Here is a 14,839-nt window from a genome sequence, read left to right as displayed (position 1 = left end):
TTAAGATGAAACATACATCTAGCTAAATATATTAAATATATTGCAGGAAGTATTCATAAGTGAGAAAATTTATTCCTGCGAATGTTGGACAACCCGAAAATCTTAAAATGAGTTATAAGGACCGTTCGTCAGGACAATTGGTTAAGAAGTTTGGGCTTTTTTTTTACTTCAAAAACATCTAAATTTCTCCTCCGGTTTGATAAAAAACCACGTCTTTTAATTTGATCTTTATCTTTAGCTTCCATTTTCTTTGAATGAACTAGAAAATACATTTTTATTAACACTTCAAAACTAAATGAAGACTAATAAGTTGCAATTTGATAACATAAATATATTTACATACATAGTTACTGATCCGAGTATTTTGTTACAAACAATATAAAACATATATTATTGCACATGTAGGTTTATACGCTGGCTAATTTAAAATTTAAAATACAATTTTAAACTTTCCCATACCCAGACAGCGTATATAGCTACAAGGTGCAATCACAAATAAAATAAATATTTACAGGATATGATAAACATTCTCATTTATAAATATAATATTCGTTCTTCATATTTCATCTCAACGGAATTCTGAAAATAGATATTTATAATGTTTAATTTATAGTTTGATAAATAATAAATAGATTTAATTTTCATTCCGGTCTGTGATTAGTATAGCTTGACATATTATAACTAAAAGTGATTGTTCACCTATTTATAAATAACTTAAACTACCAATTTTTGAATTGGGAACACAACCTAGCTTTTTTAAGGGTTAGTTATAACTAAACTTCCAGTAAAAATAACGCAGTTGGTTTTGCTGAATTAAAAAAACGTGATATGGTGTTATTAATCAATATTTTTACGACAAGGTATTCTTAAACTGCGCATGACTATGCCGGCGCCTATGAATTGAGTCTTTGCCACAAACTAAAATTGTCTAATCTTTGCAGTCCATTAGTGTAAACCTCTGATATTTCAAACTTAGGTTATTTCACGGGCAGCCGTGGTACATTTGAATTTCCGAGCAGTGTCAACCTTTCTGGTCCCAGTTTGTACTGTACCTAGCTCTATGGACAGGACTAGCAGGTGCAACAAGGTTGACGCGGTCAGACTTTATGCTTCATATAGGTTGAATTTACTTTTACTGAAGGTGCAGATTTGCTTGATTTGATCTAACAGAATTCATAGTTTGAAAACTCTTGGGTCTACGACACTGGATTGCAAAGATTAGGGATCAGAAAATCAGAGTTTGTGACAGAGACATAATTCCTGTAGAAATTAATGCGACTTGTAAAAAACGAGTAAATCGGGTCTAATGTGTTATTTTTTCTAGGTGAAAAATCCTTTAATTTAAACCTGAGATCTTGATAAGGAATCCTCTCCCTTGATCTCCTGCTCCAGGCCCACTTACAAACCTGGAAATATTAGGGGTTAATCTATATACTATACAGTCAACCATAGACTTGAATAATTACACAATTGTTAAAATCCTACTTGAGAGCGATGATATCTCTAAACTCCTTCCCAGCTGTAATGGGCTTGACGTAGGTTAGTCCTGTAAAATCTCCAGTGTGCCTGTTAATAAAAAGATATTTTTCTTTATGTAATTTTAATAAGAAGAGGATTAATTTTGTTTTTGTTTTTAGTTAATATTTGTTAAAAATCAAGTAATTTTGATTCCGTTTTTTAGTATGGATTCGATCTGTAAAATGACGAATTAAGCACCTACCGACTTGTAAAATCGTTATTCTCTCTGATGGATAGATATGAAGTTCCTCTAAGCTGAGCATCAATAACTTCAAGTTTAAGAGATCTCCCTGATATACCCGCATCAAATATTCTAACTGATACATAGCACTCCTGGTTGGTTAGGTAGGGAAGGAATCCGTACTGAGGATGAGATTTCAACCAGATTTCCATGTCTTCTGTGTTGTAGGTAAACTCCAGGTACGTGCTAGAATACATTCATTGAGTAGTATATTAAACCACAATGGAATTCAATACTTTTTACATTGTGTAGATTTTATATAAAGTACTCATCTAATCAAGGGAATTTTAAGATTTGTATCATCCTTCTTTCATTTTTGAATTACCGAAAAAAATTATAATTAATTTAATTTCACCCGAGATTGAATTGAATGAGTTTAACGTCTGTCGGTTTGAATTCCGTCCCAGAAAAATGTGTCCATTCAATAAACAACACACAGACGAACATCACGGAACATAATTTTGCATGAAATTTTTACAAAATGATAATCTGTGGGAGAAAGTTTTACACCAGGAGGAATTAAGAGCGTTTAAGACCAAACCAAATAGTTCTTGTTTTTAATCTAACCTGAGAATGGATTCAGCATATGATGGTCTGCAAACATCTTAATTATTTTCAGATTTGTATTCAATTATCATAAAGATTATTTAAAACATTCTTAAAGGTGGAAAGAAAAACGAATGTACTTTGGAATTTCAATCAATAGTTTTTATGCAAACAAACCTCGATATTGTGATTTTACTTTGATAAGTACTTATTCGCAAATAAATTTAGTTATTTACAAAATAACTATTTTTGAGTTTTCCAACAACGGCCATGTTTATGTAATCCTTGTTTTTAATTTATGTATAGTGTACATAATTGATCTGCTATAATTTGTACATTAGAGTTAAACTTACATTTAGGGCTTGACTTAGTTCCTAGTCCAGTTTCCCCTCCTTCCGCGTTGATTCCAAACAATGAACCTGTAGATCCAGCAGAACCTATTTGTGGTGCAACTGTAGTGGTGGGACTACTTGAGCTACTTGAGATGCCTGAGCTGCTTGCGCTACTTGAGCTGCTTGAGCTGCTAGAGCTGCTTGAGCTGCTTGAGCTGCTTGGGCTGCTTGAGCTGCTTGAGCTGCTTGAGCTGCTTAAGCTGCTTGAACTACTTGAGCTGCTGGAGCTGCTTGAGCTGCATGAGCTGCTTGAGCTGCTTGAGCTGCTTGAGCTGCTTGAGCTGCTTGAGCTGCTTGAGCTGCTTGAGCTTTTTGAGCTGCTTGAGCTGCTTGAGCTGCTTGGGCTGCTTGAGCTGCTTGAGCTGCTTGAGCTGCTTAAGCTGCTTGAACTACTTGAGCTGCTGGAGCTGCTTGAGCTGCATGAGCTGCATGAGCTGCTGGAGCTGCTTGAGCTGCTTGAGCTGCTTGAGATGCTTGAGCTGCTTGAGCTGCTTGAGCTGCTTGAGCTGCTTGAGCTGCTTGAGCTGCTTGAGCTACTTGAGCTGATTGAGCTGCTTAAGCTGCTTGAGCTGCTTGAGCTGCTTGGGCTGCTTGAGCTGCTTGAGCTGCTTGAGCTGCTTAAGCTGCTTGAACTGCTGGAGCTGCTTGAGCTACAAGAACTACTAGAACTACTACTACTGGATACAGAAACCCTGCATTGGCATTGGTCTCCATCTATATTTATTTGTTTCACTGTAAACCCATCCTCCTAAAAAAAGTTATCAAGTAATATCGAAACATTAAATTTCTAAATTTAAACGTTTTGTTTGGTAGTTGGTTGGTGTGTAAGTGTCCTCTTTTTTCTCCTTGGTTCCAATAAGAGCTTGTTCACATAAACTAAATTTTGCTCATTCTGAGATGAATACTTGAATGGAAACTTTAAATGAAGGCTAGAAATAAGAGCTTTGCAACTTTTAAATCTTCATGACTGGCTACAAAAAGTATTAGTGGGTTTGCAAGTCAAAACTTAGACCTATGGCGACTCTCCAGGCCTTTAATTTTGATGCATAAATTCCAAACTGGAAAGAACTCTGTGATAGGTTTTCATAAAAAAAAATTATTCAAATTTCCATGATAAAATTATCAGACTTGGTAGGAATAAAAACAATATAGTTCTTATATCTAAAAAAAATAATCTTACTGTTCCATCAATGAAGGCTTGCAGTTCAGCCGGGGTGAAACCATAGAGAACATTATACGAGGAGGTTGGGGCCAGGATACTACACAGTGAGGCCAACAGTAACCCCCTGGTCCACACCATCGTCTTTTCTACGACCAGGGACCGAATTTAATGAATTTGCAGGGTCGTTGAACTGCCTACCACAGGTTCAAATTTGAATTACCGATTCAAATTCTTTCAAAACTTTGAATCGGTGGTTCAAATTTGAAGCGGCAGTAGGTAGTTCTACTACGTAGCTCAAATTCATTGAAGTTGGTCCCAGAAGATTAATATTGGATGGTTGCCGTTTGGAGAATTGATTGCTACCATCATTGCTCTAAGCCCGAAAATATACCTATTATTTTAAACACAATTTGATAATTATAACCCAGTTCTCCCAAAAGTCAAATAAAAAATAGACATCTTCTTCGAAATTTTATCTGGTTGACCCAAGGTACAGGGTGTCAAACGAACAAATAAAAATTAAGAGTCGGCTTGAAGGAGAGAGGGGTGGCTCCTCTCAGGGTTTTGGAGTTGCTCCCAGGGTTTTGGAGTAAAATGTAAAATTTTATCCGACCTTTTCTGAAAAGTCATTTAAAAAGGGAACTTTAAAACCGAAAATTAAAAAAAGGGCACTGCTGCTCTTTTTTACTGTCTTTGTTAAGATATTTGCAGAAACAAATTTGCAAATTTCAGTTCAAGTAGCCTTCGGCGATCATATAGTTTTGATTAGCCAAACTGAGAACCAGCTTATACATAAAAGATGATTGGTAAATGTAAAAAAAATCTTTTTTGGCTAGATACATAAAGGTTTCATTTAAGCTGATCTAACACATCTCAATATCTTTATAAGTTATCTTATTTCCAAATTTTTTTCAGAAAAATCTAATTTTTCTCCTAAAAAAATCTTTAATTGATAGGTGCCATTCAAAAATGCGTTTGTACTCACACTCACAAAATAAAAATTGTTCTATGTTAAAGGATTTGAGTTTTTGCCACAAACTCTGATTTTCTAATCTCAATATCGTTGTAACCTAATGTCGTAGACCTTTAATATTTCAAACTATGAATTCTGTTAGATCAACTAATGTAAGTTTGAAATATCAAAGGTTTACATCATAAGGTCGGAAAGATATAGGTTTTACAAAAACTGAATTTGTTGCAAAGACTCAATTCCTTTAGAGCCTTTTATATGGACCGCACTATACCAAAAATCATCAAATTATTGAGATATCTGAAGAAAACAATGTTTTTTCTTTTGCGATTTTTTTCTGCAAGTATCTGAAGAAAGACAGTAAAAAAGGGATAGCAGTGACCTTTTTCAATTTTCGGTTTTATAGTTCCCCTTTTAAAGGATTTTTCATAAAAGATCGGATAAATTTTCACATTTTACTTCAAAACCTTTGGAGCAACTCTAAAACCCTGGGAGCAACTCTAAAACCCTAGGAGCACTCCAAAACGGGAGCACTCCAAAACCCGGAGAGCAGCCACCCCTCAGTGGTCTGCCTTTTTTTGTGCCGGAGATATGAAATGATTTTCAAGAATTTAAAAAAAGGCAAGACTATGGGTATTTGTGATCATTGTTGCAAGAATTTTACTTGTAAAATAAGGTTGCCGATTAAATATCGCAAATTATTTCAAATATCACAGACGATTCTTAAAGCATCCCTCAACTGTGATGTTGACCACCATTCCCCGTCTATGAAAGGGTTGAAATTTATTATTTTAAACTAGAATTTAATCAACATTTCGTAGAGAAGAAGTTCTACAGCTGATAAAGTAAAATCCGTGATGGATCAACTAGAAAAGATGTTAATGACTTAATTGATCTCCAAACACTGAAAACAAAGATGCAGATCTTCTCACGCAAAAGTCGATCAGTATTTGCTAAACTTAAGCGCAATAATTTTTTATAATGTATATGCCTAGGGCTACAAAAAAGTATAAAAAGCAACGCGAGAAAAAATGATAAAGTGTAAGTTTTAAACAACGGTTCTGAATTATTCCATAAAGTTATTTGAAAGGAAAATTATTTAAGTCATTAAAGTTTTCATTTATAATTGAATTTAGAGAAGAGTAGCGGAAGAAATATGGAAAAGATTCTTACGTACTCTCTGGTACTTTTTTTTATTAAAGGGAGTGTACGCGAAAAATGAAAGGGGGTAAAGGCTTAATGCGATAAAAAAGCGCTTTTGTTCGCTACTTATCTTACTTCGATCTGTTGCGTCTATAAGGAGAAAATTGTTAAAGACGTCTCATACCGAATAACTTGGTGTCGATACAAATTGAGAAAATTGCAACTTACGACTTAGACCGTAAAAAATCAATTTAATTTCAAACAAATCATTCAGATATTACAACCTATAGTCATCGATTATCTTTCGCCACATTTATATATATTTGATTTTTCATAATATGTTTTAATTGTTATAATCTGAGAGTTACTTATAAAAACATTTATTCCTGTTTAGAGGATTTTAATATTTTCCAGGAATGTTCGAAAACAAGTTGTAAGCTAAATATAATTTTAAAAAATAAAATCAAAACATATTATGAAAAATCAACTATATACAAATGTGGCGAAAGATAATCGATGACTATAGGTTGTAATATATGAATGATTTGTTTGAAATTAAATTGATTTTTTACGGTCTAAGTCGTATGTTGCATCTTTCTGAATTTGTATGGACACTGCGTTCTTCGGTATTAGTCGTTTTTAACAACTTTCTCCTTATAGACGCAACAGCTAGAAGTAAGATTAGTAGCGATCAAAAGCGCTTTTTTATCGCATTAAGCCTATACCCTCATTCATTTTTCGCGAACACTCCCTTTAAAGATTTTCATTATCTATAGAATCTGATGATACAAACATCAGGAGTTAAAATTACAGTTTGGGCCTAGTATTCAATTCCTTTAAATTCATGGGAAATTAGTTTCAAATATTTCTAACATTGAGTGTTAAAAATGAACCAAATCTGCAAAGTTATCTTTTTCAAGCGAGTTGAACAAAACTACGCCACACATTTAATAAAATAGGGAAATTAAAATTTTAGAAATATTTTAGCAGTTAATTTATTTCTCATAAAATAATTTTAACTTTAAGTGATTTATTTTGTAAGTTATGAAAGTGAGTCTTGTTCTGAATTGCGGATTGAACACAAAAACGGGAAAGTGGGGTTTGTCTCGAAAACGCGACAATGTTTCAAATTCAGGATATGTTCGAAAATGGAAAACCTGATATTTTCTTGAAAATGGTCAGGAGATTTAATATAAAAAGAACTTCTATTATAATTTTGACTCCAAAAAATAGTTTTAAATTGGGAATTCTTGTCCTCGTCATACATAATAAAATGTTGGTTATAGTTTTTATTATCAAGTTTTACTCTGGATATGGGCCGGGATCCTAAATACTCAGTCTTCCAATTTGTGCCCATTTCTAACACTCAGTGTTAGAAATGGAAGTGTTAGTTTTGGAACTAATGTCCCCTGAAATTGCTTTCTTACCAGTATAACTCTATGTGAGTGGGGTCCAGGTAAAGAACTGAGACAGTAAAATAATGATTTGATACCGATTTATATTCATTACTACAGGTGGTCATTACTGAATTAATTAGATCAATTAATCACTCATATCGAAGATTTGGAGTAATTAAGTCCAATAAAACATTTAATTACACTTTGGCTATCATTTAGGGTTTCATAGAAATTAAAATCTTTAAGAATATTTCACTCAATGATTACACATTTGTGTGAAATGTTTCTTATGCAGTTAAATCTACTTGCATTATCAAGCTAAACCCTCTCAGAATTTACCTCGAGCAAACAAATAAGCACCTCCTCCCGATTTCTTAGTTTAATTATTCATGGTCGATAAAATAGAGATTGATTTTATTCGGACAAATATAAATAACATAATATAATAAATTATATAAAATACGTAAGTCTACAAATATACTAACTTTAATCAGTCGGAACACATAAAACAAGTTACATGGCTTTGAAAAGACAAAAATTACTTTTACAACAAAAATAACTAATAAATGCCATATAGAAATATCCTTCTTATTAGCGAATGGCAAATTTAAGTGCAATATCACATAGAAAAGAACTTATTCTCTTTTAAGAAGAAAATGAATTTAATCTAAAATTATGAACTTGAAACCAATACGCAGAGAAATCTGCGAAAATGATAAAGAAAATTCCGCAATTTTTAGTTTTTAACTGAATTTTCTAGAAGCAAATGAGAAAATGCCGAATTTACCAAATAACAATAACAAAGAGAAATCCAGTGATTCTCCTATGGAAAAAATTGAGAAACTTACTCTATCCTCTCTAGAAGCATTGGATCAACTTGATGGTGGCCAAAAGAAGGATAAACGCACGACTAAAGCAGAGACTAAGGAGATATTTGATGAGCTTGAAATAACAATAGCTGCTCTTTTGAAGAACATAACAGCTCGGAGATCAGCAATTGAAGCTGTCCTTGAGAAAGAAACTTTCAAGCCTGAATGGGAAATGGTGAGGAAACTTTGTGTCCAATTTGATGTAAATGGAAATTTGTTGACCAACCCGGTTATTGCAGATATGTACTCACAAGCGGAGCCAATTATTCACGGGTTTCAGGACGATCTTTCTAATGTCAGGATTGGAGTATCCAACATGCTGTCCATGCTTGATAAGAATGAGTATATTCATGAACATCCATCTGAATCCTGGAACTCTCCTGCCGCACAATTCTTGACCATTCTCAAGATAGTCAGCAACATGTCTACTTGGGCAGTAGAGATTCAAAATACATGGGTTACTTACCATGTCACCAGAGAACAGCTTGGAGATGATCCTTATCTTTCGAAAGTAGCAGATCCCGAAGAAAACCTTGACCGAGGCCGAGCCCTGGCCGCCTGGGATGGTAAGATGGCGGGCGAGTCCAGATCTGTGGTGAACACCCTGTTGTACAACTACATTGCGTTAGAGGATATCCTGCACAAGGCCGGACATTATCTCTTTGTGAAAACGGAGCAGTCAGTATTTATGAAACTTTATTCTTAAAATATACCTTTTCAATTAGGTTAAATATAAAAGTTTTCAGTACTTTAGAGTAAATAAATCTTTCTCATGCGGTTTTTGAATTTTAATTGAGGCAAGATACTAGAAAAGAAATTTAGTTGAAAAACATTTTTCAAACATTTTATCCGTACTGTGGAATATCTGAAAGTATAACTAACGTATACCTACAAGAATTAAAGGAAAAAGTTTTTATTACAAATTCAGATATTTTCATCCCTATGTCTTTGTAACCTAATGTTGTAGACCTTTTATATTTCAAACTATAAATTCTGTTTGATCAAATAATCTAAGTTTGAAACATCAAAGAGTTACACTAACAGGTTGCAAAGATAGAATGTGATTTTTGAATTTTGCACAGTTTCGTATTACATGGGGTTGAATTCTGTTTTAGAGTTGGGCCAGAATATAATAAGATGATTAAATGCTTTTTATAAGGTTTCTGTTTTAAAATGGAATTTTTTTTAATGTTTTGAATATTGATGAGCCAGCTGTGAGCAATGATAAGCCGTGAGCTGCCCACCAAAGCAGTGTTGTTTGAGCGGATCCTATCCACCCTTAGGACTCAGTCCTAGTAACTATTTTTATTATTACTAGAAATTCAAGGCGCTTCGCGCCCTTCTTTCTAGGCTTTTAGGGCGCTTCGCGCCGATCTTCTATTTTAATTGTGAACATGTTCTTTTTGTTTACATTTTAAAACAACGATGAAAAATTTTTTGCGGATTTTTAAAAAAAAATTCGTGGATTTTCAAAAATTTAATTTTTTTTACAAAATTAAAAACCTTAAAACACAAATTTTTAAAATTTCAATCATTCATAAACCTTCCCTGGGGTTCCTAGATGTCCCACAAAAAATTTGGGCCCGATCGGTTCAGCCGTTTTAACGTTTAATGGATACAAACAAACAAACAAACAAACAGACAAACACCAAGACAGACAAGCCAAATTTATATATAGATTATTATAGATTTATTTCGTACACAAAGGTAAAATGGTACAGTATAATAAGACAAAAACAAGAATAAAGTATAATATATAAATATAGTTTCTAGTCGGAACATAAAAAGTTGATCATGGTTGCGATCTCATTATCATCAAAATTGTTTAGAACAAAATTATCTTCTTTAACTTTAAGTAATTCATGAAGAATTGGTAATTTCCATTCTTGGTCTAAAGGAATATGATTGTATATCATATTTTGTTTCACACAAAACTTGTTTAGATTTCTAGATTGTACATTACAATCTTGTGCAAAAGATTCAAGATTTTTACATAAAACAGTTCTTAAATCATGTTTACTTAGATCTACTAAAAGTCGAATACATAGCTTATGACAATATGATAAACTGGTCACAAATTGTACAAAACGAGTGCATAAAACTTTTAGTAATAGTATTTATTCAAATAGTATATTTTCCGGAGGTATTTGTAATTTATTTGTATTTTTCTTCACTATCTTTATGCTTGACAATTGGAACAATAAAGTGTTGAATAAACTTGTATGAGTACAGGGTTCTCATCATCCTGGAATAAATAAGATCTTATTAATATATCTCATATCCGTGACCATCATTTACTAAAAATGATTCATGCAACAACAGAAATGTCATACTTACCCCATGAAATTATCCAGAGGGTCTTTATCCTCTAACTTGAAGTCATCTTCTCTTCTCCGTTTGTCCAGATATTCTAGAAATCACCAAAAATATTGTAATAAATATTTTCTTGCCTTTCTAACTTTATTCTTATTATAGAAATTATTTTTCTAAAATAACATTTTTCTTTAAACCTGTTTTCAAATGTCTTCCTCCTCCCATATTTGCCATTCCCATCGACATCACGTTGATGTTATCATCGTTAAAGTTCAAGTTGTTGTTGTTGTTGTTATTGTTGTTGTTATTGTTGTTATTGTTATTATTATTATTGTCACTTTTCATACCGGCAGTGATACTTATCAAAATCTAAAAAAGAATGTGTTGAGAACTGCACCAGTGCCTAGTAGATAGTGTGACTAAAGACCTTATAAGCTCCTAATTTTCTTTAATATACTTTCTCTACTATCTTTTTTATATCCCCTGACTTCCTCTTCTATCTTTTGTACGTATATTCTTTGACCTCCTTTACCATTTCCTACATATTCCCTTAACCTCCTCTACCATTTCCTACTTATTCCTTTGACCTCCTCTAGTATTCCTACATATTGTCTTGACCTCCTCTACCATCTCCAGAATGTTCCCTTGACCTCCTCTACCATATCTTACAGAATACCTTGACCTCCTCTACCATCTTCTACATATTATTCTGACCTCCTCTACCATCTCCTATATGATCCCTTGACCTCCTCTACCATTTCGTATATATTCCCTTGACCTCCTCTACCATCTTCTACATATTCTCTTGACCTCCTCAACCATCTCCTATATAATCCTTTGACCTCCTTTACCATCTCCTATGTATTCCCTTGACCTCCTCTACCATCTCCTTCATATTCCCTTGACCTCCTCTACCATTTCATACATTTTCCCTTGACCTCCTCTACCATCTCCTTCATATTCCCTTGACCTCCTCTATAACCTCCTACATATTCCCTTGACCTCCTCTACCATCTCTTACATATTCCCTTGACCTCCTCTACCATCTCCTTCATATTCCCTTGACCTCCTCTACCATCTCTTACATATTCCCTGGACCTCCACTACCATCTCCTATATCACGCGGATTTTACAGATCTAGTAAGCTGTTACTTTCGATATCAATTTGACCTGTTAAACATAAATTTTTCACTTTTTCATTTTTACACTTATTTGTAGGCGAAATCGTTTTACAGGGAAAAGTGTGAATAGACAACTCCGTAAGTTTAAAGATTTTAAGTTATAGGTCAAAATGCGATTGAATTTAAGTCGAAGAAACCGAACTCATCATGCCCTGGTTAGTCCATGGTGACAGATCCCCTAAACTCCACATCTCCCGATATCCTCTTTTTCCCCTGAACTCCTTCTCTTCTAAATCCTCCATGACCTTATGTGATATCTCCTATTTTTGACCATAAACCCATCTCCTAACCCCCTTCTCACATCATGTCGTCTTTACCAACCCCAAACCCAAACTAAACAATTTCTCCGACTCTACCTCTCTACCCAGACAAAGGAAAATCTAAACAGTGAAACGTTTTACTAAGTGAAAGATCAAATCCATAAATAACTTTGCAATCAAAAATTTTGCTGGGTTTATATTTCAGAAGTGTTTACAAATGTTTAAAACTATTCTATTATCAAACCCTCAAATCCTTAATCACTCCTTTCTACTCTGAATATTCAATTTTATCAACATTGTCATTTAATTTTATTAACATTGTCAATTAATTTTATTAACATTGTCATTTAATTTTATTAACATTGTCATTTAATTGTATTAACATTGTCATTTAATTTTATTAACATTGTCATTCAATTTTATTAACATTGTCATTTAATTTTATTAACATTGTCATTTTATTTTATTAACATTGTCATTTAATTTTATTACCATTGTCATTTAATTTATTATACCTACATTCTATTGTAGGTTTGAAATATACAGATTTTCATGTAGATTTGCAACTGTCTGTGTTTGAGTTAAGGAGAACAATCAATAAATCAACAAGCCCAATCAATCAAAAAATTGGCAAATTAATCAACAAATCAACAAGTCCAATCCATTCCATCAATCAATTGGTAAATTAATCAACAAGACTAAAAGTCTATTATCACTGATGCTTGCCTATTGTTTTACACCTATATATATATATATATATCCCCTCATCCCCCCCCCCCCTGTGCCCCCAAGAATTCAATATAGAAGCCCCGAGAAAAGAAAGCCAGTCAGCTAGTTCAAATGGATACAGGGTTTGGAAAAAAGCAAGATCTTTTTAAAAATAGTTCTTTCTTGTAAAGTGGTTAATTACAAGGACATCTCTTTTTTTCAAAATTAGCCGATATATGATTCAAAGATGTATGAAAGATCTACGAACATGAAGAAAATGAAGAACAAGTAATATAGAAATCTCAAAAAATTTTCATCTAATATCATATAAATACTTAAAAATATTGTAAAATTTAATTAAAATAAATTATTAAAGTTAAAACATATCCCCTGATCTCCCTACCATCTCCTACATATCCCCTGACCTCCCTACCATCTCCTATATATCCTTTGATCTCCCTACCATCTCCTATATATCCCCTGACCTCCCTACCATCTTCTATATATCCTTTGATCTCTCTACCATCTCGTATATATCCCCTGACCTCCCTAACATCTCCTATGTATCCTTTGATCTCCCTACCATCTCCTATATATCCCCTGATTCACTGCAATCTCCTTTATATCTCCTGACCTCCCTAACATCTCCTACATATTCCTTGAGCTCTACTATCTGGTAAACTGACCTCAACTACAGCAACTATAACGGTCATGAAGTCCATGATGACACCATGAGGAGAGCAGGAGCTTGATCTTCCACTTTCTGAAATAATTCATTTTTATTTGGTGAATTATATTTCTTTAACCTTATCTAACTTATTATCTAAGAATAATATTTTATTAGGTCATTCCTCCCCTTGATCCAAGGAACCTCTAACAGACGTCGTTTGAGTTTGTACGCGTGTTACTGACAAAGAAAATATAGATACTAAGTGGCTTTATATTGCTCAGTATTTTTTGATAACTTTTGCTTCAGGATTTTTGATTACTCAGTAACCTCCCGTGATAATTTTTCTATATCTATATTTTATTTTCAATCATAAATATCACAAAAAAAATCAACATTTACAAGATGTCACATGTTTGTACATTCTCATAAAAACCTTTTTTAAATACTACTCCTGGCCCACACTTCATACATTGTTTAAGAAGTGCAGTGACTAAAAATTGCTTATTTTTATCTCTTTAGGGTATCGACAATGCAGTAAAATTAAATGTGAAAAAAATGTATTGAAATATTCTTATTCAAATTATGTGATTAGTAGAGTACAGACTAACCTGAAAACTCCATTCGCACTTTTAATCTCTGCACTCTTCAATTGTAAAACTGTAATATAGCATCTGTAGGTTAACAATCTACTGTATTCTAATATACCTGTCCAGTTTACCATCTACTGTATTCTAGTATACCTGTCTAGTTTACCATCTACTGTATTCTAGTATACCTGTCCAGTTTACCATCTACTGTATTCTAGTATACCTGTCTAGTTTACCGTTTTAGTGAAAACTAACTGTAACATCTAAACAAACTTGTCTTTTACACCTATAAATTTGGGCCCAATCGGTTCATCCGTTTTGACTTTTTATATGCAAATTGACAAACAAACAAACAGACAAGCCAAATTTAAAGAGGAGAAATGGCCAAAAATGTAGGAAAAAGTATGAAAAAGTAGGAAGAAACCTTGTATTGCGAGAAGATATATTGAAGGATATAAACTGTTATCCTTGTCACCTGGAAGAACGGTTAGTTTGAGAATGATTCTCAGATCCTTAACAATACTAGTTATAGTATTACACAGGTCTTATTTCATTTTGTTATATTTTTATCTTGGGTATCACAATACTAGTTATAGTATTACACAGGTCTTATTTCATATTGTTATATTTTTATCTTGAGTATCACAATACTAGTTATAGTATTACACAGGTCTTATTTCATATTGTTATATTTTTATCTTGAGTATCATATAGTATTACACAGGTCTTATTTTATATTATTATATTTTTATCTAAAACAAAAGTATTTTTCTATCTTAAGTATCGACAAAATATTGACCAACAACGAATTTTAAGTGAAAATGTTTTTTTTTATGATTTTATATTTATCTAGTTTTAGTAAAAATTAAAAAACGTGATAAA

At 33.0% G+C, this 14,839-nt stretch overlaps 2 protein-coding genes across 2 annotated transcripts; both read right to left on the bottom strand.

Moving 5' to 3' along the window:
- Positions 1-310: 310 nt before the first annotated feature.
- On the bottom strand, positions 311-7,449 carry LOC111699880 (uncharacterized protein DDB_G0271670). The gene is made up of 8 exons (XM_023470638.1): positions 7,400-7,449; positions 3,878-4,005; positions 2,659-3,445; positions 2,327-2,363; positions 1,721-1,945; positions 1,486-1,566; positions 1,348-1,406; positions 311-579 (listed from the first exon to the last, which is right to left on the bottom strand). Exons 2-8 carry the CDS (start codon positions 3,995-3,997, stop codon positions 569-571), a joined length of 1,320 nt encoding a protein of 439 aa, XP_023326406.1. The 5' UTR covers positions 3,998-4,005; positions 7,400-7,449; the 3' UTR covers positions 311-568.
- Positions 7,450-10,151: 2,702 nt separating this feature from the next.
- On the bottom strand, positions 10,152-13,463 carry LOC111699881 (putative uncharacterized protein DDB_G0286333). Its single transcript, XM_023470639.1, has 4 exons — positions 13,387-13,463; positions 10,749-10,920; positions 10,576-10,648; positions 10,152-10,483 (listed from the first exon to the last, which is right to left on the bottom strand). The coding sequence occupies exons 1-4, from the start codon at positions 13,420-13,422 to the stop codon at positions 10,393-10,395; spliced, it is 372 nt and encodes a 123-aa protein (XP_023326407.1). The 5' UTR covers positions 13,423-13,463; the 3' UTR covers positions 10,152-10,392.
- Positions 13,464-14,839: the final 1,376 nt, after the last annotated feature.

This window comes from Eurytemora carolleeae, unplaced genomic scaffold, assembly GCF_000591075.1.
Source record: "Eurytemora carolleeae unplaced genomic scaffold, Eaff_2.0 scaffold330, whole genome shotgun sequence".
In the NCBI taxonomy this organism is placed as follows: domain Eukaryota; kingdom Metazoa; phylum Arthropoda; class Copepoda; order Calanoida; family Temoridae; genus Eurytemora; species Eurytemora carolleeae.
This window is presented reverse-complemented; position numbering and strand designations above follow the sequence as displayed.

Coding starts and splice junctions, on each gene's coding strand:
- LOC111699881 (XM_023470639.1), bottom strand. CDS start 13,422: ATGGACTTCATGACCGTTATAGTTGCTGTAGTTGAG. Junction 10,921..13,386: donor TTATAGTTGCTGTAGTTGAG/GTCAGTTTACCA, acceptor ATTCTTTTTTAG/ATTTTGATAAGTATCACTGC. Junction 10,484..10,575: donor CCTCTGGATAATTTCATGGG/GTAAGTATGACA, acceptor TATTTATTCCAG/GATGATGAGAACCCTGTACT.
- LOC111699880 (XM_023470638.1), bottom strand. CDS start 3,997: ATGGTGTGGACCAGGGGGTTACTGTTGGCCTCACTGTGTAGTATCCTG. Junction 2,364..2,658: donor AACTAAGTCAAGCCCTAAAT/GTAAGTTTAACT, acceptor AAAATAATTAAG/ATGTTTGCAGACCATCATAT. Junction 1,946..2,326: donor TATGCTGAATCCATTCTCAG/GTTAGATTAAAA, acceptor AATGTATTCTAG/CACGTACCTGGAGTTTACCT.